Source organism: Sturnira hondurensis, unplaced genomic scaffold, assembly GCF_014824575.4.
Source record: "Sturnira hondurensis isolate 20B ecotype Veracruz unplaced genomic scaffold, ASM1482457v3 Scaffold0021143, whole genome shotgun sequence".
Lineage (NCBI taxonomy): Eukaryota > Metazoa > Chordata > Mammalia > Chiroptera > Phyllostomidae > Sturnira > Sturnira hondurensis.
The window spans coordinates 21034958-21057758 of NW_028093774.1; the positions used below are offsets into that span (position 1 = coordinate 21034958).

General features: G+C 52.3%; 1 protein-coding gene across 4 annotated transcripts; it reads left to right on the forward strand.

Moving 5' to 3' along the window:
* The first annotated feature begins 2086 nt into the window (after positions 1-2086).
* On the forward strand, positions 2087-18441 carry ABCD4 (ATP binding cassette subfamily D member 4). 4 transcript variants are annotated; one of them, XM_037031118.1, is made up of 19 exons: positions 2088-2232; positions 5664-5782; positions 5928-6055; positions 7222-7361; positions 8521-8637; positions 8970-9095; positions 10317-10367; positions 12371-12465; positions 12702-12823; positions 12922-13013; positions 13188-13277; positions 14742-14950; positions 15095-15186; positions 15794-15830; positions 16185-16234; positions 16600-16652; positions 16951-17027; positions 17666-17781; positions 17946-18441. In XM_037031118.1, the coding sequence occupies exons 1-19, from the start codon at positions 2195-2197 to the stop codon at positions 18012-18014; spliced, it is 1821 nt and encodes a 606-aa protein (XP_036887013.1). In that variant the 5' UTR covers positions 2088-2194; the 3' UTR covers positions 18015-18441. The 4 variants fall into 4 exon arrangements, with proteins under 4 accessions (XP_036887014.1, XP_036887013.1, XP_036887016.1 ...); XM_037031121.1 differs by lacking the exon at positions 5664-5782 and having other exon boundaries at positions 2135-2232; XM_037031119.1 differs by lacking the exons at positions 17666-17781; positions 17946-18441 and having other exon boundaries at positions 2087-2232; positions 16878-16968.
* The last annotated feature ends 4360 nt before the right edge of the window (positions 18442-22801 follow it).

The following is a 22801-nucleotide window of genomic DNA, read 5'->3' on the forward strand; positions in this document are numbered from 1 at the left end:
GCTGTGGCTCTGGGACAGTGCTTCTTAATGCTGGGGTGTGGGGCAAGGCTGAAATTTTGCTCCTCCCCACTCCCACCCCCAACCACCAAGGACAACGGGCAATGTCTGGAGATGCCTTTGGTTGGTAGAACTGGGTCGGGGGAAGAATTTAGTGGGTAGAACCCGGGGATACTACTCAACATCCAACGGTACGCAGGACAACCTCCCCACTCCCCCAACAAAGAATTATCGGGCCCAAAAAGTCAACAATGCCAAGGCTGAGAAACCTTGCACAGCATTTCATAAAGACAACTGTAATTGCCAACTAGTCGGCCTTCTCAGCTAGACAGCCAGCACCGTGAAGACAGGTGATGCGGGAATGTTGGTGAGTAATTGACAATGAGGACTGAAGGAAGATGGGAAGGTACATCTAGATTCAGACTTAGGGACCTGTGAGATCATGCTGCTTGCTTTCTTGAACCATTTCCCACCTCCCTTTGGGTACTGTAATGAGTCCATTGGTGAGCATTTCATTCTTCAATATGTAACAAATATTTATTAAGCACGTATTACATATTAGTAGTATTCTAACGTCAACAAATGGTCATTGGCGCCAATTCAATGGCACCAGGAATCTCCAATTTGGGATGTGGTGAAAGAGCTGACTTTGTTCAGTGCAAACAGCAGGATAGCATGGCTGTGGACCGGCTCGACAGTGTTACAGCTCAGTTAGAAACAGCACAACAGTGCTGCAGCTCCCTCCGTCTGCTCCAGTCCATGGTGTCTCAGCTCCAGTCCTGCTGACTCATCCAGAGAGGTCCCTGCCCCTTGTCCCTGATGGGTGGTTCTCATGCAAAGGAGAATTCCAAATCCCAACAATTCCACTGGTCCAAAAAACACTGCCTCGGTTTATCGGAATGGAGCCACTTGGATGAGTCAGTGGAGACACTAACGAGGATATACCTGTGCAGCTCCAATTGGACAGGAAAAAATACTATTGGTGGTAATACAATTCCAGGAACTTTATAAAGGTAGGCTCACCAGTAGAAACACAATGAGGGCAGGCAGCTCGGTGCGGAGGTCACACAGTTTAGTGCTGGCTTCTCCTTTAAGAGTAGCTTTTGTTGAGAGGCCCTTGTTTAGAAACATCTGCTGGGCTCTGGTTTTTCTTGTGGCTGTGTGTATTTAATGTCTGAGCCCAATTAGTCAACAGGAGCCCTTCTTGGTAGGTATTTTCTTTCTCAGGTGTTGACACTAGATACTAGGAATATAGCAATGAGCAAGCCATAGTCAGACTTTAATCAAATGAAGTTTATTTATTTGTCAGAGAGAGGGAAAGGGAGAGAGAAAGAGAGAGATCATGTGTGAGAGAAACATCAACCAGCTGCCTCCTGTAGGCCCCCAACTGGGAACCTGGCCCTACCCAGACATGTGCCCTAACCTGGAATTGAACCACCCACCCTTCAGTCCACAGACCGGCGCTTAATCCACTGAGCCACACCAGCCAGGACTGAAGTTTATTGTTACAGAGGAAGGCAAACAACAAGCAAGGAAACAAGATAATTTCAGCGATAAATATTATGAAGAAAACATAGAATGATGGGTCTGGATGACATATTCTTGGTAGGGTGAGCAGATGACTGTTGCGCTGATGAGTGAACCAGGCATGGAAAGCATCAGGCCTGGGGGAAGGGCGATCCAGGGGGAGGCAATCATAATTGCACAGGCCCTGAGTTGGAAACCGTGGCCGGCCATTCAATGCAGACCAAGGTGTGGACCTGATCTCTTACTCCGTGAAAACGTTTGGATTTTATTTTGCAATCGGAAGGCTGATTTATGTTGTTAAAAGATCACTACAGTTTCTTTGGGAGGATGTATGAAATATCTACTATATTTAGAGTCTAAAATACTTGTCATAAAAAAATAAGTCCCATTTCTCAGCTACCTCTTGTGAAAGAGGAAACCTCCCATATCCAGAAGAGGGCGCTCTAGGCACCGGATCTACAGAATGCAGTGCTCTGCACTCTTTGGTTTCTTTACAGAAATCGGCCGCTTCCGGGAGTGGCCGCGTTCCCCAGCGCTGTCCTCTCTATCCACCCGCATCTGTGGTCGTCGGGGCCCCGCCCCTCCCTGGACGGTGGCGCGCCGCTTGGACTCTTCCCGACCTGAGCCGGGGCGCAGCCGGGTCAGGCAGGGGTTGGCCGGAATCTGGGTCATGGCAGTCCCGGGGCCTGCGCCGGGGGCTGCCGCCAGGTAAGCCGGGCAGCTGGGGAGGGAGGGCGGTCCTCAGGGCGTCCTACTCGGGGCTCTGCGGGAAAGCGACTCTATTCCATTCCGCCCGCGTCCGCGGCGCTTGAAGAGCCGCGGTCCCCGCAAAAGACGAGCTCGCGCAGGGGCGCCCAGGCTCCCTCCGACCCGAAGTCTCCCTCCAGCTTGAAGTCTCCCTCCAGCTTCGCGGGAACTCTTGCCGTCGCCCGCACCCCGGATGTGGGATCCTCTCCCTCAGAACTAGCCCTCTCTTTACTTCCCGGCTCCCTGTCTTTCCCCTGGAGTGCGCGGAATTGAGTTGTTCATCCCTCTCGGTTCTTGGCACACTGTGGCCCGTGGCCCTTCCCGTGATTTGCCACCTTCTGCCCTTCGTCCCTTCTTTTCAAGCCGCTGTCACTCCCCTTCTCAGACCTATGCTCTGGTGTATTAAAGGAGTGTCTTTACAGCCCACCTTACACGCGTTTGCGTATATGTTGCCTTGGCCAATACTGGTTTTGAATTCATATGAATATGCTGTGACTTTTAAAGAAACTTTTAAAATTCAGTATTGTGTTTTTGAGATCATAAATGCTATAGTAATATAGTTTTCACCTCTGAGTGCTACATGGTGCCACCCCGAGTGCGTTAGATCTTATTTTACTTAACACATTCCTCTCGCGATGGACGCTTAGATTGCTTCCAATTTTTAGCCACCACGAACCGTACTGGCATTTGTCTCCATGTAGGGTAGGGGTGATTTTTCTCTGGATTAGCCTCCCCAGCGTAGGGTAGGATGCTAGGTCATACCTATTCTGCTAGATCGTTCTCTGGAAAGGTCACAACAGGTTATACTCCCGAGGGCATGGAGTAAGGATTCCTCTTTCCCCGTATCTAACCCCGGCCTCTGGCCCCGACTGCCCAACATTTGTGGTTTTCTAATATTTCTTGCATGTAAGGTGGTATGGTATTCCGCTGTATTGATTTCCATGTATTAAGCATTTGGACTTCCTGTTTTCTGAATTGCCTGTATACTTTTCTATGGACTTCCTGTTTTCCTGACTTGCAGAAATTCCTTCTGTGCTCTGGATTTTTAATTCCTTGTTGGCTTTACACTGCAAATAGCTTCTCTAGTTTTTTAAAAAACTAATTTATTTATTTTTAGAGAGAAGGGAAGGGAAGGAGGAAGAGAGAGAGAGAAACATTAATGTGTGGTTGCCTCTCACTCGCCCCCTACTGGGGACCTGGCTCACAACCCAGGCATGTGCCCTGGACTGGAAATTGAACCAGCGACCCTTTGGTTCACAGGCTGGCACTCAGTCCCCTGAGCCACACCAGCCAGGGCTACCTTTTCTAATTTTTAATTTAACCTATGGCATTTTATTGAACAAAAATGTTTACTTCTACATTAAATGCATGAGTTTTCCCATTTATAGTTGGTGATTTTGAGGTCTTCTTTGAGAATTGCCTTCCCACTATATCTAAGATATTCTTCAACATTTGCTTTTATTACTAAATACTAGTGTTACTTTCCTCATGTAGATTTTTTTTAAAGATTTTTAATTTATTTATCTTAGAGGGGAAGGGAAGGGAAGGAGAGAGAGAGAGAGAGAGAAACATCAATGTATGGTTGCCTCTCATGCGTCCCCTGCCGGGAACCAGGAACTGTCCTGCAACCCACGCATATGCCCCGACCGGGAATCGAACCTTGATCGTATGGTTTGCAGGCCCGCGCTTAATCCACTGAGCTACACCAGCCAGGGCCCCATGTAGATTTTTAATCCATTTGGAGTTTCTAAAGTTTATTTTTGTAAATGACTTGAAGCAATGACCTAAATTTTCCTCCACCATTTGTAGTTAATAAGGAATGGATTAACAGTTTAAAATTAGAGAAGCTATGTTGCAGAATCAAGAGCACAGGTCCTGGGAGCCAGACTTCCTGCTCCTGAACCCTGAGGCCGCCCCTTCCCAGGTGGGTGACGGGTGGTTATCTACCCGCCTTCACCTCCGTGCCTCATGCATAAAATAGGATATCATCTTAGGACCCTGACAGTTGAATGAATCCATACGTGTAAAACACGTACAGAACAGTGCTGGGCACATAGTACCTTTTAATAAATGTTGACAACTTTACTGTTACTATGTTCTTTCTTGTGATGCAACCCTCTGTTATGTCCCCATGTGAGCATAGGCCTATTTTTGTTTGTTTGGGGCTTTTTTTTTTGGTGTCTCCATTCCATTGCTTTCTTTGTTCCAGTATTAATACCACACTTCGCGTCTACTCCAGCCCTGTAGTGCGATGTCTTAATAACGAGGGCGTGGGTCTCTTCCTGCTCCTTTCCTGTTCTCCACAATTGTCCTCAGTTGCTCATGGACCTTTATTTCCATACAGAGATCCTCAGAGAAGCCTGGCTTTGGGTTGGTATGTTGAATTTATAGGCTACTTTTGTTAGAAATGAGGTCTTTATCATTTAAGTCCTGCCAACTCTATTTAAGTCTTCTTTTACATCCTATAACAGTTCTTCATTTTTCCTCCAAAACATTTTACATATTCTTTTTTAAAGAAAATTCCTGAACAACAATAAAATAATTTAAATTTTAAAAAAAGAAAGAAAGAAAATTCCTAGATAGTTTATGGTTTTTCTTACTTTTATAAATGATATTTTCTTTATATTTCCTAGTTGGTGATTGTTGGTTGGTATAGAACACTATTGATATTTGTATGTTAACTCTATATCTACCTTAATTTCTTTAATTTCCAACATTTCATCTTCTTATTTGCTGTGTTTCCTTTGTAAATGATCATGTCATCTGCAAGTAATGACAGTTTAGTCTCTTTCTTTTCAATCCTTCTACCTTTCTTTTGCCCGCTTTATTCCTTAATTTTTAAAAATGTTTCATTTTTTCTTAGAGAGAGGGGATGGGAAGGAGAAAGAGTGGGAGAGAAACATCAATGTGTGGTTGCCTCTCATGTGCTCCTTACTGGGGACCTCGCCTGCAACCCAGGAATGTGTCCTGACTGGGAATCAAACCGGCAACCTTTTGCATTACAAGCCCGTGCTCCATCCACTGAGCTTACACCAGTCTGAGCTGCTTTATTCCTTTAGCCAGGACCTTAAAATCCTTGATGAATTGGGCTTCCTTGTCTTGTTTGTGACCATAAAGAGGATGTGGCCAAAGTTTTTTCATTAACTATGTTTTTTACTGTAGATTTTTGGTGAATAACCTTTTATAGCATCATTCAACTTAAAGAAATTCCTTTCTATCTCTAGTGTGTTCCCAGCCTAGCGTCTGCATGGCCCGAACAGCCTTCCCCTTCCCCTTCCCCTTCCCCACACCCTCCTCCCTGCTGCCAGAATAAAGTAGCCAAGTTTGGTAACTGCCCTCGAAGGCTCAACTGCCCTCTTAGGCTTCTCTCCGCTTCTCCTTCTCTCCTTCAGGCCCAAGTTAGACCTGCAATTCCTCCAGCGGTTCCTGCAGATACAGAGGATTTTGTTCCCCTCTTGCTCCTCACAGAATGCCCTGATGTTCCTGACCCTGCTGGGTGTGGCCCTGCTGGGTGAGTGAGCAAGCCCAGGCTGGACGGGGCGGGGTAGCCCAGGTTCTGGGGCCCTTTCCTTCTCTCTGGGGTGTTGCTGAGGCAAGGACTCAAGAGGAAGCCTCTCTCCCAACACTGATTTCTGACTCCTCTCTCCTTCCCCTAGAACAACTGGTGATCTACCAGGTTGGCCTGATCCCCAGTCAGTACTACAAGGTCCTGGGAAACAAGGACTTGGGTGGGTTTAAGGCCCTGACATTCCTGGCCATCGTGCTCATTGTGACCAACTCCATGGTAAGGTCCTCTGCCTGTGCCTGTCCTGCACTCTGGCCCATCCTGGGCAGACTGCTCAGTGGAACTTGGCCACTGGGAGGCCAGGATCGAGCTGTGGGCATGCGTCTTCTCCCTTTTCTAGGAACTTGAGGTCAGAACCCTACTTAGGGCATTGACCTTGCTGTTGGCCCACACAGACCAATTCCTTGACTGTTTCAGGCTTCCAGGCCTAGGCCACAAGCTCTGGTTTAATTCAGCATTTAGTGGAAATGAGCATTGTTCTTTTCATTTCCAGAACTCTTGCTTCCGGAAGCTCCAAGCACTTGAAAACCTGGGATCTGCAGCCAGAGCAGATCTCCCTGTCTGGGACTGAGGCTGTGACTCAGTGGGCATCTTGTCCTACCCCCTAGCTTTTGTACCTGCTGTTTTCTTGCAGAATGGCCTCCTTCCCCGACCCGTCATCCACTTGGTTAATGCCTGCCCACTTTTCAGGGTTGCTCTGTTGTCATCTCCAGTCCTCAGCTTTCTTCTCCGTGTTTCCTCCACTGAGCTCTGTCCTTTTCTCTATGTACTTAGGACTTTGAGTTTACCTGTGCTGTCACACTCTATACACTCTTGCCATTGTCTGTTGCCTGGCTAGACTGAGCTCTTTGCTGTTTCCCTCGAGCTTAGCATACCGGTGCTCCGTACCGGGGGGCTGAAGAGCACCAGGGCCCTGCTAGGGTTCCGGCAGGCTGCACTGCTTGTTGTCATGATGCTTAGAGACGTCTCCTCACATGCTGGCCCTTTGACCGATCTCTGGTCAATGAGCACCCATGTATATAGAACCTTGTTCCGTGTTTTGGGACAGAAAAGTAATAATGTAAATAGAATGGAAAATACTGTCCCCCATCTCCAGAAGCTCATCTGCCCTCAGATTAAGACAGTGGAATGTTAGAAAGGGACTAGATACTGAAGGACTTTGGTAAGCCCTTCAGTGTCTGGTGAAGGAGTGAACCTCAAGAGTGAGAAAGGCACCAGCCCCACGACGGTCGTTTAAACAAGCAGAAGTGCTGGGTGGGCAGAATGCGCGGAGCGGGCTGGGACTGGCCAGCGGGTGCTTCCTGCCAGCCCTGGGCTTTGAGCTGAGTCTTGCAGGAAGTCACTCTCCCTTTCCCTCCCTTCCCCTTGCCTCTCCCACTGCACAGCTGAAGAGCTTTGACCAGTTCACCTGCAACCTACTGTACGTGAGCTGGCGGAAGAACCTCACCGAGTACATGCATCGCCTCTACTTCCGCGGCCGCGTGTACTACACCCTGAACGTGCTGCGGGATGACATCGATAACCCGTAGGCCTCCCCTCGCAGCCCTCACCACCCGCTGCACGGTGCTAGCCGAGCTAGCCGTCTGGGTCAGCCCTGGAGGGTTTCTGGGGCAGATCGCTCAGAGATTATCTGCAGTTATCTGCAGGTGGGGAAAGGTGTCTGCAGAGGAGGCCTGGAGAAAGCTGCAGGGATGAGAACAGGGACCTGAAAGTAGGAGCAGCCCCCTTGTGGTCATTTCCTATCCTGACTTCCAAACCAGGCCCCTGTGAAGGGAGTCTCCTTTCTAGAAAAAGCTAAAAAAACAGCTCCCAGAGTCTCAGTAGTAAAATATTGTTGTCTAGGACTCAGTCTAGGATTTAAATCTTAAAACTGGAACCTCCAAGTTTATAGGCCTTAAGTTCTCTAAGCCCTGGTTCACTTTCTGTAAAATGAGGACAATAATAGTTCCTATCTCAAAGAATTTAGTGAGGACGAGATAATATTCACGTAATGCTCATAGACAGTACCCAGCACATAGCAAGCATTCTGATGTAAGTTAGCTATTGCAGTTTTACAGGTGAGGAAACCAAGGCCCAGAGGATGCAAGTGACATGCCCAAGGTCATGTCTCTCATTGGAAACAGGAGTCAGTGTGGCTCTGGTGGTGTGATAGGACATATGGGGTCTGTCCTCGTACTTATTCCCTCTCCACCCTTCCAAGCACTCCGTTGCCTGAGGTGACCTTCCCTCAGCTCAAGCTGAGCTTTGCAGCGAGATTTTGTGGAGGCTGCTACCGCTGCCTGCTCCCTCTCCTGGGCCTCTATGGCTCAACCTGTGGAAGCTTCCACGGCCAGATAGCTAAAATGGGTGCAGGCTCTTGAGAGGGGTGGATTGAGATCAGTGGCGTCCTGGGGTGGCTTCCCCAATCGGCCAGCAGCTCAGCTTGCCTACCCTCAGAACTGGATCAGGACTCCTGGGTGCTGAGCCTTTCAGTTATCACTTTTTCTGAGTGGTAGACTGAGATACCATGACAAGCAACTCTCCAGAACCCCGCTTTGAGGTCCTGAGGGTCTTACTGCCTCTGGGAAACCAGCCTTTGGCTGGGTCCTTCTTCCTCCAGGGTCTCTGAAAGGCAAGGTCATGTGGAACTTCCTTACCCTGGGCCTGGCTCCCTGGGTCCAGTTACTTTGTGCCGTTGGTTCCAGGGACCAGCGCATCAGCCAGGACGTGGAGCGGTTCTGCCGGCAGCTCAGCAGCATGGCCAGCCAGCTGATCGTCTCCCCCTTCACCCTCGTCTACTACACCTACCAGTGCTTCCAAAGGTGAAGCCTCTTTTCCTAGAGTCCCTCCTCTCCTGCCAGGGGTGTCCCCGAACGTCCTTCACTCACATGGACTGTCCCAGGTCAAGGTCCAGAAGAGGCCAGTCCCCTTTTCCTCCCGCCAGTCTTATCCTGCGTGCTTAGGCCCCTGCGCTCCCATCAGCCCCAGTGTTTCAGTGTCACAGGGATCTGGCACTCTGACGGCCACCACGCAGGAGCCGAGGCCTCATGGTGCTGCTGAGATTGAGCAGGGCTTCCTGAAGGGGGGTGGGAGTTGGGGCCGAGGCCTGCGGGGAGATGTGGCGCCCCCCACCATCCCTCCCTCTGTCTTTCAGCACAGGCTGGCTGGGGCCTGTAAGCATCTTTGGGTATTTCATCTTGGGAACCGTGGTGAACAAAATGTTGATGGGGCCCATTGTGGCGAAGCTGGTGCAGCAGGAAAAGCTGGAGGGGGATTTCAGGTGAGTCTGCCGTGTTTGAGGTTTCTAGGCTGGGCTGATGGCTAGGAGCGGGGTCTGGAGTAAGGCCACGTAAGTTCAGATCCCACCTACACCAGCTACTGGCCATGTGCCCTTGGCTGAGGTTTTTAACCTGTCTGAACTTGGTTTCATATCCTAAAATAGGGATAGTACTATTGCCTCCGAGAGAATTGTGAGAAATGATGGGATTATACACGAGAAGCCCTGAGAACAGTATCTGGTTGGCCATCATTGTTGCCGTCTCTTGGCCTTCTCAGGTGCTTCATGCCTGCTGAATTTAGGGAGGGGGAAGGGAAGGAGGAAAAGAGAGAGAGAAACATCCAGCGGTTGCCTCTCCCACGTGCCCGACTGGGATCGAAACTGCAACCCAGGCCTGTTCCCTGACCAGGAATCAAACTGGTGGCCTTTTGGTTTACGGGATGACTCTAGCCAGCTGAGCCACCCTGGCCATGGTATGTGCTTCTGTTTTAACCACCGTTTTGGATCAGCTGAAGGATCCATCCCCTACCCTGTACCTCATGGTCTCCGTCAGGCCCAGCCCTGGGAGGAGAACGTGCTGTGAGCACCCGCCCTCTCTGGAGAGAGCAAAGGGCTGCTCTGTCTACAGGGCTCTCGCCACCCTGCCCAGGCCTGGGACTCCCCCAACCGTCCCTCGTGACATACCACAGAAGGATAGGTCTGAGGCAGCTGAAGTTTCAAAGCGGAGCTGGACTTGCCCTTATCTGGAGGTCTTTTTTTTACTTTTTAAAAAAAGATTTAATTTGTTTATTTTTAGAGAGAAGGAAGGGAGGGAGAAAGAGAGAGAGAGAAACATGAATGTGTGGTTACCTCTAACATGGCCCCCCACTGAGGACCTGGCCCACAACCCAGGCATGTGCCCTGACTGGGAATCGAACCAGTGACCCCTTGGTTCTCAGCCTGCAGTCAATCCACTGAGCCACACCAGCCAGGGCTTTACTTTTTATTTATTCATTGATTTTGGAGAGAGAGAAACATCTATTTGTTGTTCCACTTATTTATGCATCCGCTGGTTGACTCTTGTACGCACCCTGCCGAGGCATCAAACTCCCAACGTTGGCTTGTCAGGATGACACTCTCACCAGCTGAGCTCCCCAGCCAGGGCTTGGAGGTCTTGATCTTGGCCTCCAAGAGGAGGGTTGGTACTGCCTGTTGTCAGCACACCTTTTCCTTTGGTCTGTCCAGGTTCAAGCACATGCAGATCCGTGTGAATGCTGAGCCTGCTGCTTTTTACAGGTGAGCCTAGTGGAAATACTTCCCCTCTGCCTCATGGGAGCTACTGGTGGAGATGGCAGAGAAGGAAAGCCCAATGGTACAACCCTCCCACTGTCACCGAGATCAGGCCAGGGGTCCTTACATTGGGCTGTGACCCTCTCTCCGTATCTCCCACCATCCTTGTCTGCTTCATTCTTGAGTCCAGGAATTTGTTTCTGGAGGTCAGGGTTCCTATTCGTAGCCCGGCATGGCTTCAAGAATGAAATGAGTGAATGCTTTATTGTCTTGCTGAGGACTGTAAGGCATGGCCTGTGCCTCTGTTTTCTGTAAAATGGCTTTCTGCCAGTGCCTGACATCCAGGGCTGCCCCTTCATCTCTGTCTAGTAGGAGGGAACGAGAGCTTCCTACACGGGATTGGGAGCCCTGGTCCCCACAAGCACTATACAAATGACATCCAAGTGGCACTGTGCTTGGTCCCCTGACAGCATCGCTGTGAAGTCCCCTTCCTTCCCCTGGGTCTGGGCAGCATCCTGTGCTGCATCCCCTGAGGCCTCCAGAGTCATCGTTTGGATTAATAGGGTCAGCCAGTCAGTCAGTCGGCAGGCCCCAAAGTTTGTGTTTAAGGAGAGGAAGCTAGTCTTGGATCCCCTGGGCCCAAGAGCCCTGGAACCTTTGCTCTTCTGCCCGTCTCTGGCATTTTCCATCTTCCACCACTTGGGGGCGCCAAGAACACTAGGGCTGAGCTGAGGTTTGGTTGTATAGTAGGTAGGCCTGCCTCTGTGCTAAATTTTTGGATTCTGCAGCCTCTGTCATGATACTCTGGGCTCTGGGGAAAGCAGGTTGATTCTTGGAGATCTGCGTATGTTCTTTTTCTCCAATATTTCGTTTATTTTTAGAAAGAGGGGAAGGGAGGGAAAAAGAGAGGGAGAAAAACATTGATGTGGATGAGAAACAATTGATTGCCTGTTGCACACCCCCAGCTGGGGACCTGGCCCACAATCTAGGCACGTGTCCTGACCGGGAATCAAACCAGTGACCTTTTGGTTCCCAAGCCAGCCCTCAGTCCACTGAACCACACCAGTCAGGGCTAGGTATATTCTTCTGTGGCCTCTCTGTCCATCTTTATGTGAGATCTGAAATACCCCCTTTATTCACCTCCAGCTATTTCTGCCTGTCCTTGAAGCCCCCGGGTGCCTCCTCCTGAGAGCTTTCCCAGACTTCCTTAGTGGTCAAGCCTATCTGTTGCCTGAAGATTCTGTGTGTAACACTTCCCGTGTTCCAGGCGGAGAGTGCAGCGTGCCTGCCCGCCCCCTGAACTGGGAGCTTCTCCAACACGGGGACTGTGTTACCGCCTCTCCATCACACGGGCTGACTAGCACAGAGCCTGCCGCATAGTGACTGCTCCCTGTCCATTTGTCTGATAAAGCAGCTGTTGTGTATTGGGGCCCCTTTTATGCCTCTCACTTTATATTCAGAAATTCACCCCAGCTTATTACCTAGGTTATTGTAAGTGCCATTTCACAGATGAGAAAACTAAGACTCCCAAGCTTAAGTACTGTGTTTTCGGACTATAAGGCGCACCCCGCCTCCGCCAAATTGGGAGGAATGGTGGTTAATGCTGCTGTTGAGTTCTGTTTACATTTACATTGGTGAAATATTATGTTATTTATGTTATTAAGTATTTTACCACGGTTTTTGCTTCAAATTTTTCCTCCAATTTTCCTCTAAAACCTAGGTGTGTCTTATGGTCTGAAAAATACAGGTAACTCGTCAGTGTCACCCAGCTAAGTAACTGACCAGAACAAGGGTTAGAACCAGGTCTGGTCAGTCTGGAGTTCAGGTTCTTTCGGCAGACAAGACCATGTTGAGTGAATGAAGCAATAAATGGGTGCTGGTGTTAGGAAGGTCAGAGGTGAAGATCATTTGGGTGGGCTTGGTCCCTAAAGGAGGGTGTGATGAGGGACAGGGTCCCCAACCTGGCCGAGGTTCTCCAGCCCCATGGACATCCCAGCCTTTCTCGTCAGAGCCGGGCACGTGGAGCACATGAGGACTGACCGCAGGCTGCAGAGGCTCCTTCAGACCCAGAGGGAGCTGATGTCCAAGGAGCTCTGGCTGTACAGTAAGTGGGGACCCAGGCAGGCAGCAGCCACAGGATCGGAACAGTCCCCTCCCCCCACTTCCTCTCTGCACGGACACATTTGCCCTGAGGAAGGAATTAATTTGGTGGGGGGGCATTGCCTTTGCCACGTGTGTCCTCAGAAGCATGCGGGTCCAGGGAATGGATGGCCATGTTTGGCTTCCTGCTTCCCTGGGAGCACAGAAATGTTCCGGGTCTCACACGTATGTCTTCTACAGTGGGTGTCAACACCTTTGACTATCTGGGCAGCATCCTGAGTTACGTTATGATTGCAATCCCCATTTTCAGTGGTGTTTATGGAGACCTGAGCCCCACAGAGCTCAGCACCCTGGTCAGCAAGGTGAGACCCCTTTCTGGTGACCCCTCCTGCCATGCCCTACCCTTTGGCCCAGAGCCTGGGAGCCAGGGCCTGTGCTCACTGCTCCCCACTCCATCCAGAACGCCTTCGTGTGCATTTACCTCATCAGCTGCTTCACCCGCCTCATCGACCTCTCCACCACGCTCTCAGATGTGGCTGGTTACACACACAGGTGAGGCTGCATCCACCCCTCTAGTTCTTGCACAAAGTGTATGCACTGGGAGACACGGCTGAATGAGAAAAGGAACAGAAAAACTCCCATATCCCAGTGAACATAAGAGAAAAAGGATTCTTACCTTTGTCTGAGCCCCCAGACCCCTGCCTCAGGTTCTCACTTCTTGCCCAGGATCGGGGAGCTTCAGGAGACCCTGTTGGACATGTCCCTGAAGTCACAAGATGGTGAGATCCTGGACGAGAGTGAGTGGGACTCACCCAGGTGAGCACTTGGCTGGCAGTGTTGGCAGTGGTTGAGAACGCAGGCTCTGGAACTGCCCGGGTGGGGTTCGGCCAAGAGCCCTGCGCCTTCCCAGCTGGGCAGCAGAGTTGTGTGGAGCAGATGAAAGACACTATGTCCTGTGCCAGGCGTGTTGCAAACACTCGTCATGGGTGTTGCTGCTCTGGCATTCATTGTGTTAATTCCCATCCCCACCCCCCTAGCTGGTGGGAGCGAAGTGCCCACCCCTGCCTCAGCCTGAAATCAAACAAGGATCTGAAGAGTGGCCCTCCTCTTCCTTTTCTTCCTCCTCCCCCTCTGAGCCCGGCCCCATGCCTGCCCCATGGCTCGTCTGGTCTCTGTCCCCACGCTTCACTCAGGCCCAGAGACGTCTTTTCCCATGGATCTCTGCAGGCTGTGGTCCTGACCTTTCTGGGCATTGAAGATTTGTTCCACGTCCTCACTGTCTTCATCTCTAAGAGAGGACATTAGTGTTCAGCCTTCCCCATAGGGTTGTGGGTACCGGATGCCCTGACTTAGTGAAAGTGCTTAGGGAGTGGCTACAGGGTAAGCTTCTGAAAACAGGGATTTTCTGAATTCCAGGACTCAACTTTCTTCTTAGACAATAAAGCCTCAACGGCTGCCCTGTTCAAAATTCAGGCTTCTTGCAACTGTGAGCCCAGAGGCTGGTGTGCTGGCGCTGGGACTCTGGGAGGCCAGGGCTGCCGTTCTCAGGGAGGTGGGCATCTGTGGAGAGCCAGAAACTCTGAAACCCTTTTGTGTCACTGCCCGTTCTCATCCTCGTGTCACGCCCTGACGCCCTGGAAACTCACCGACCTTCGGATGAGACAGATTCAGCTGTGACCTGAGCAAGTTGCTTAGTGGCCTGACTCAGTCTCCTCGTTTGCCAAGCGGTGCTGATATGTGTGATCATGAATGTTAAGACTGACTGACATCGGCCATGCATGGGTCTCTGCCCAGCCTAGCGCAGAGTTGGTGCCCCAGCTCCACCTCAGTGTTAGTTTGCTCAGGCGGCCATAACCAAAAAATGATTGGGTGGCTTAAACAACAGACATTAATTTCTCACAGTCCTGCCGGCTAGAAGTCAAGGTGTCGCAGGGTGGTTTCCCCTGGGGCCTGTCTCCCTGGCTTGCAGATGGCTGCCCTCTCGCTGAGTCCTCGCGCAGCCTGTTCTCTGTGGGGACACCGGCATCTCTCCCTCTTCCTGAGGGAGCACTGGGCACACTGGACGAGGGCCTCGCTTTAATGCAGTTGCCCCTTTAAAGACCCTGTCCCAGATGCAGCTACATTCTGAGGTGCTAGGGGCTAGAACTGCATATGAATTTGAGGCCACAGTTCAGTCCAGAATGGCCCCAGTCCAGAGGTGATGTCCCCAGGAGAAGAGCTTCCCCCTGGCAGTACTGACCCTGTGTCTGCCCTGTGCCCTGCTCCCTTCTCTAACCACAGGGCCCCAGGACGGCCAGCGACAGAGCCGGCAGACACGGCTTTTCTTCTTGAGCGGGTCTGCATCTCTGCCCCCTCCTCTGACAAACTCCTAATCAAGGGCCTGAGCCTGAAGATCTCCGAGGGACAGAGCCTGCTCATCACAGGGAACACCGGCACTGGCAAGACCTCGCTGCTCCGTGTCCTGGGCGGCCTCTGGGCGAGCACACGGGGTGAGGACCAGCCACCCTGTCCCTGAGCCAGCCTTGGCAGGGCGGTGCATGTGTGTGTGTAGCCCAACCTTTTTTGTTGGGGAAAGGGGTGAGCGCTTACCTCCTCTGGGAGGCCCCAAAATAGATGTCTCATGGGCTCTGTAGGCTCCGTGCAGATGCTGATGGACTTCGGACCCCACGGGGTGCTCTTCCTGCCCCAAAAGCCCTTCTTCACCGACGGGACCCTTCGGGAGCAGGTCAGCTCAGAACCCACCCCCACCCCCCAAATGGGACCTCTGGCGGTGTGACAGGTTCAGCCCTAGGGAGCTAGGGGACAGAAGGAGGGTAACAGAACAGCCTGGTCCAGGAACTCCCTGGCTGTAAGATTGCCAGGGTTGGCAAAGGTAGGTTACAGTAGTAGTACAAATAAATAGAGCAATAGTTAATAAATACTAATACAGGAGTAAGTTTGGTTTGGCGTGCTCACAACTGTAAACCTACTTTCGCCCGCCCTGTATTTTACCCATATCCTTGGATCGGGGCCAGGCATTCAGAGCAACGCTGGGGCCATTTAGCCTGTGGGGGCTGCAAGCGAAAGGTTACAGCGTTTGTTGAGCACCAAGGTCAGGTTCCGGGGACCCTGCCCTCAGGATGTTCAGACTCCCCCTCCAGACACACGGCTGGAGGCCGCAGTGACCCTGCCCCACTGTCTGCCGGCTCAGCCTCCTACCGGAGCCCTGGCCAGGGGGCTCCGCACTCTCCATGTGGGTGGGAGCCTGTCCTCTGGCAGCTCCGGGCTGTTCCTCAGGGAGGGTGGGCGGTGTGCACCCCCGCCTCTGAGCCGGTGGCATTTCGTTTCACCAGGTGATATATCCCCTGAAGGAGATCTACCCCGACTCAGGTGAGCAGGGGCTCCTCACGGCCTGTCTTCCGGCCTCAGCGGGCCCTTCCCTTCCTGCCCGAGGCCTCGCCTGTGCCTTTGGGAGGGCCTCCAGCCAGGCGGCGGGGTTCAGGTTGGGGCCCCTCCTCCTCCGACGGTTTACTCCTTCGGGGTCTGTGCCCTGACCCCGTCTCCTGTTGTCCTCTCTGTGTGGACCCGCTGGAGGAGGGAAGTGGTTCCTCCCTTCACCTGGCCCTTCCCCCTGCAGGTCTGTGCCCGTCACTTCAGAGCCCCAGCCCAGGGTCAGAGACCCTGCCGTATGTTCGGTTACCCAGGAGGAGCTGGCGTCTTTAAGAAGGTCTGTCTGTTTTGCAGGTTCCACTGATGATGACAGGATCGTGAGGTTCTTGGAGCTGGCGGGCCTGGTAAGTGGGGCGGGCCTGGGAGCGCTGACCGCTGTGCCTGAGCCCCGGGCTGGGGCGAGGGGATGGGGGTGCAGAGTGGCGGAGGGACCTGTGGCCGGGTGTGGGCAAAGAGGGGACACAGTCTGTGGACTTTAACATGGTAATAAAACCATTACTACAGAGATAACATGCATCTTCCTCTCACCATGCCCCAACAGGCATAAACAGTGTAGTTGACAGGCTGTTCCTCTCTGCCCAGGCGTACTGCCCCGACCTGGGTGCACCTCTGGCGTTGTAGATCCGTCCCAGGCCTGTGTGCAGTGGGTGGGGACTGAGGTCGGGGATGGGCACCTTGACGGACATTGTCTCCTCTGGCTGTGTTACAGTCCGACCTGGTTGAAAGGACAGAGGGCTTGGACCACCAGGTGGATTGGAACTGGTAAGGAGGGGGTTGGGAGGCTCCAGAGCCATTTCCCTGAAGAGAGTGGGTTCCAGAGGTCCAGTGAGGGGGTAGAGTGACTCCTGACCCCGAGTCCAGGTTACACGCCCTGGGGAGCAGGGTTTTGGCCTCCCCTTGTGGGCAGAAGGGCTGTGGCTGACACGGGAAGTGACGTCTGTCTGTCCTGGGCCAGCCTCTCTGCAGCAAGAACCTTTTCATGCCCAGACCCTCTCTAGGCAAAAGCCAAACGAAACATCCCCTCTGCCCTCCAGTGGTCCTCTCTGGTTCCCCTCCCCAGGTACGACGTTCTGTCCCCTGGGGAGATGCAGAGGCTGTCTTTCGCTCGGCTCTTCTACCTACAGCCGAAGTATGCAGGTGAGGTCTGCCCTGTCGGTGTGCTTGCCAGGTGCCGTGAGTGCCCACAGGTGTCGCAGCGTGTGCTCATGCGCACCTGGGGCGGTGTCAGTAGTGTAGGAGAGCCCACCTGTGCCTGGCTGGGCCTCTCTGTCCCTGTAGGAGAGGATGACGGGGCTCTGCCCACAAGGCGGCAATGTGTGGCGTCCTCAGCCTGGCTCTGGGTGTGTCACTACAAGCTTTCTGCCATCTCAGCTGCTGGCGCTGCCTTGAGAAGGCTTGTGATGTTATGCTCTGTGACCCATGAACAGCCATCCCCCCAGCTGTGCCTAGCAGAGGGGTGGCAGGTGTGGACTCTTCCAAGGACTGATATCCTTGGGGGAACCAGCATTCCCTGGATCGAGTGGTGCTAGGCAGTGTCTGGTGCTGATCTAGGAAGCTGAGTGGTTTCGTCCTGCTGCTGGCCAAACGCTTCCGAGACGGAGCTTGGCCTCTGCTCCTTTGGCACATTGTCTCTCTAAGGCAGGGTTCCCATAGGCCAGAGAGCTTGCAGCACCCACCCCCCGCCTCGGCTCCCAGCTGAAAGCAAGTGTGGGTTGAAGGAGAAGCAGACACAGGCAGGGCAGCTTTCCATCTCCCCCCGCCCGTTCCGCCCTCAGTGCTTGATGAAGCCACCAGCGCCCTGACGGAGGAGGTGGAGAGCGAGCTCTACCGCATCGGCCAGCAGCTAGGCATGACATTCGTCAGCGTGGGACACCGGCGCAGCTTGGAGAAGGTGCTTGTGCTCACAGGCCAGCCAGGAGGAAGACCCCAACAGCTGGGGTCTTCCAGAGGCCTCTCAAAATGGGGAGTGGGGGTGACAGAGAGGGCAGGGGTTGATGGCCTCGTGTAGTCATGGCCAGGGCAGCCTGAGCTCTGCGTGGTGGTGATCTCTCCTAGTTTCACTCCTTGGTTTTGAAGCTCTGTGGAGAAGGAAGGTGGGAACTGACCAGAATCAAAGAGGAATGAAGCCAAGGATGTTGCTGACCACCGGAAGGATACCCAAGCTCGGGGCCGGTTAGCAGTCCCCAGGAGACACCCACAGCCTCAGGTTCACCTCACAGGTTCTCTGCAGGGAGCGCTGGCAGCGTGGGCCCGGCTGGGCGCCCCCTACAGGGGGCACTCAGTCCTGCCAGACCTGCTGCTGCCTCAGCCGGCGCTCTGCAGTTGAAGTGCCAATTCTTCACTTCCATGTGGCTTCAGGGCTGTTTTCTAAGGAACCTGCCGGTGTGGGGCCTACAGTGAATGAAGGGCCAGCGTTCGAGAACATCGGACTTGGATCCAGAGACCCAGAAATCTTTTTATTCGGTTAAATTTCACAACAATGGATTTTTAACTTGAATCAGCTTTTTAGATTTTATAACTTTTTTAATAAAAGAGAAACATTTTAAAAGTTTGCTGCTCTTCCCCCTTCTCTTTACTCTCCATTCTAAGACGATCTTTCAAACTGAATTTCCAGACCCATATTTGAGAGCCAGGACGGAAGGGAGCAGCTAGGGAACAGAATTGTTAGGGAGATATGGGACCTCATGCCCTCAGCTTGCTTTCAAATGGTTTAGCAAAGCAGACCATTTCTCTTCATATATAAAGAGACTAAGGCAAGGTAGTAGCTTTTTATTTTAAAGTTAAAAGATCACAATTACCGTATTTTTCAAACTATAAGATGCACCCCATTTCCCTCCCAAATTTGGGGGGTTAGAGTCCGAAAAATTTACGGTAACAATTCAACAGTTTTTTAAAAAAGTAACCACTGGAAGGGTAAGCCGCCCACTGCCACCTGCCCTTGGGAGAACTTGCTCTCTTCCAGCTGCAACTGCATTCAGCCTGAACAAAAGCCCGAAGAAAATTTCACGTTTTCATGGTTTCCCTGCCCAACCAAACCATCGCGTAGCACTCAGCACTGCTTCCTTGGCATTTCCGAATGAAGAGGACAGACGTGGAGAGGAAGGTGTCAGAGGTAGGAGGGGGTTGACCAGCACCAAGTGAAACGGATCCCATCGGATAGCCTGACGTCAGAACCAGGGGAGTTTTTCCATGGGGAATGGGTGGGGGGAGGGTTGGTGGGAGGGCTGGAGAGGTGGTCACGTTGCTCGGATTTTACAGCCCCTCAGAGGCCACAAAGAGCCTTGGACCAGGCTGGTGAAAAACATTCTCATTAAATCTCCTAGAGATGAATAAAGTGTAATAACAACACATTTCATGCTTAACTGAAAAAGCCAGAGCAGCTATGCTACGTGGGGCCAGCAGGTGACTGCAGACCAGGCACTTGCATTTTAAATGCTCACACAGGATGGAAGACCAGGCCCAAGGCGAGGGCTAGAAAAAATACTTAGGCAAGCCAAGTTTCTTACAGTAGAAAAAAAACCTTGAAACTTAACACAAGCAGGCAGTGTGGCATGAGTCAGCAAGAGCAGCCAACACAGTAGAATTAAACAAGGAGAAACTGGAAAACCCACCATCAGAGGCCACTTCATCACTCCCTGACCCTGACCCCTCCCTGTCACAGACAGACTCCCTGCAGTCCACCCTGGGAGCAGAGCCACAATCAGATGGGGCTCTTGGCTGAGAGGTGGGGGCGGGGCCAGGAAGCTGACGGCATTGGAGAAGCTTTCGAACTGGGAAGGATCAGTGAGTGAGCAGTTAATGGAGCAGGGGCTGCTGGGCCTGCTGGGCCTGCTGTGCTGTGACCAGGCAGGGACTTCACTGCTGTCTGAGTTGAGGAGCAGCCAGGCCGCAGGAGAGGACGAGAGACCTAGAGAAGAAAGGCTCTGACCCGGGTGGCTCAGTTGGTTGAGCATCTTTCCGCAAAGCAAAAGGTCACCACCAGTTCGATTCCCAGTCAGGGCACAGGCCTGGGTTGTGGGTTCGGTACCTGGCTGGGATGCGTACATGAGGCAACCGATCGATGTTTCTCTCTCACGTCAGTGTTTCTCTACCTCCCTCCTCTTCCCTCTCTAAAAATAAATAAATTGAGTCTTTAAAAAAATAAAGAAGAAAGAGGCAGCAAGGAACTACCAGGAGACAGAACCAGTCTCAGCTCCCCAGAGGTGGGTCTCGGTGCTGGGTGGTCCTGAGGAGTTTAAACCAGGACACTCAACAGACAGAGCCCTGGGGTAAGAGACGGGAAGGCGCTAAGCCAAAAAATCCTTTTGTTCTTTTCCCTCTAGAAAAGAACTAGTTATTTTATTTGTAAATATTTTATTTATTTTTAGAGAGGGGGAGGGAAGGAGAATGAGAGGGAGGGAAACATGGACATGAGAGCAAAACATCTAATCAGTTGCCTCTTCCACGCACATTTCTCCCTCTGCCCCACCCCCACCACCAGGGACCGAACTGGCAACCCAGGCTAGCACCCTGACCAGGGATGGACCTGGCAACCTTTTGCTTTGCAGGACAGTGCCCAGCCAGCTGAGCCACCAGGTCAGTGTTAAACTAGTTTACTTTTTAAAATAAACTTTATTTTTATAGCAATTTCTGTTTTATAGAACGATGGTAAAGACAGCACAGAGCGTTCCAGGAAACCCCTCTGTCCATTTGCCCTGTAGTAACTTCTCCCAAAGAGCCGGAAACTTTGCTACAATTGATGAACCAGGTGGGGTGCCACACCTCCACTCCCTGGCGACTTCTGAGAGGAAAGGGCACTGCAGCTCTGCTGGGTGCAGGAGGAAGACTGCAGGCCCCCAGTGAGCTGGGGGGTGCAGGAGACAGGAGGCTGCGTGAACCAGTCCCTGAGACACCCCCCCCCCATGGCCCCACTTCCTTGCAGGCCACAGCACGGGGCCTCAGGGTCTCCCCCACCCTTCCTCGTCGTTGCCTCCTCTCACCTGACTCCTGCTCATCTGTCCTTGCCAGGCCTGCTGAGCAGCTCCCAGCAGCCCTCATAAATCAGGGCTCCTTGCCCTTTTACACTCTCTTGCTCTTGGTGCACACAGCCTGTTGGGCCCATGGAGCCGGGAGTAACAATTTCCCTTCCAGGCACTGGGACCCTGAGGAGCCTCCCCCCACCCCCCACCCCCCCGGGAGCACAGTCAGCACCGAGCAAGTTGTCTCCGGGTGCTGCCCTGGCTGGCCCTGCTGTCCAGGCCCCTCTTCTCCTGTCCAGCGTCCTCCCTTTGCAGCACCCCCGCCTCTCCCCTCCTTGATGTCCCTCTGCAGAGAGCTGCATGCCTCTTCCCAGGCTTAGTTCCCTGGGGTGATTGTCCAGGAGGATTTCTGGCAGCCCCCAAGCCTCTGAGTGCCCCAACTGTCCCCCAGATCTGGGGGTGGGGCAGCTGCCAAGGACATTCCGCAGGCCCGAGGCTGCCTTGGTGTGGCCATCCTTCCCTTGTGCTCACGTGGGACCTTGCAATAGGGCGAGAGTGGTTGAGCAGATGTTATAGTGATTTAGAACGTGGGAGAGACAGGCCTCAAAGGTTAAACACCTTGATCCAAGTTTCATGGTTTGTTGTTTTTTTTTAAGAGAGAGAGAGAGAGAGAGAAACATCAATGTGTTGCTTCACCCATTATTACGTTCATTGACTGGTTCTTTTTTTTAGTTCAATTTTTTTATTGTTTATGCTATCACAGCGTCCTAATGTTCCCCTCAGCTCCCTCCACACTGGCTGATTCCTGCATGTGCTCTGACCAGGAGACTGAACCCGTGACCTTGGTACAGCGGGACAACACTGACCAACCGAGGTGCCTGGCCAAGGCCCCTGGTTTTGTTTTCACAGTCCCTTAGCTCACACTTCCAACACCTGAGAACAGTTACAGTTTTGTATTTTATTACTTGACTTCTATCTGCCTTTACCTCCAAATAGGACTGCTTTGCCCACCACCTGATCCTAGCACCTTGTCCACTGGCTGGTACACCGATACTCCATAAGTGTTTCTAAATCAGTGGACGAATGGCTGAGTTACGGGAAGAAGATTCATTCATTTACCAGTGGATTCAGTGCCAAGGTCCCCTCTCGTGGGCCCTGGGGATAGAGACGAGTAAGATCTAATCAGCCTTGAGGGGTAGACAGACTTGTTAGTCCCAGCACAATGCAGAAAATGCCTTAACAGAGGCCTGTCCCTGGGACAACAGGGTCTGAGCCCTCCCTGGCAGATAGGCCTTGAAGGGTGACTGCTGGGGGAGAGCAGAGTGAGGCCAGGGCCCGGGGGTGACAGCGAGTTCCACCTCTGAGCCAGTTTGAAACAATCTTAGGAGCTTTCTTTTTTGTTTGTTTGAAACAATCTTAGGAGCTTTCTTTTTTTTTTTTTTAAAGATTTTATTTATTTATCTTTGGAGGAGAAGGAGAGAGGGAGAGAAACATCAATGTATGGTTGCCTTTCATGCGTCCCCTGCTGGGAGTTGGCCTGCAGGGAACTGGCCTGCAACCCAGGCATGTGCCCTGACTGGGAATTGAACCTCGGTCCTCTGGTCTTCACAGGCCTGTGCTCAATCCACTGAGCTACGCCAGCCAGGGCCTTAGGCGCTTTCTTGAGCCAACTCTCAAACGTACCCTCTCCATTCTGCTCCCTGCTGTCCCATTGGTAATTCCACCCAGCACACGGCCCAGCAGGCGGGCCCCCGAAGTCTGCAGCAACCCTGACGGTCTTCCTCGGCTGTTTCTCCTACGTTCTCCCTCCTCTGTGACAGGAACCTAGCAGACGCTCGCCTGATGCTCAGCTCCAGAGAGTGTGGCCTGTCCCATTTGCTCTTGTGGAATTAATGTTGGGATTTGAGTTCTTCAAGTGCACACTTGTACACAAAAGGAAGGGGGTCGGGACTT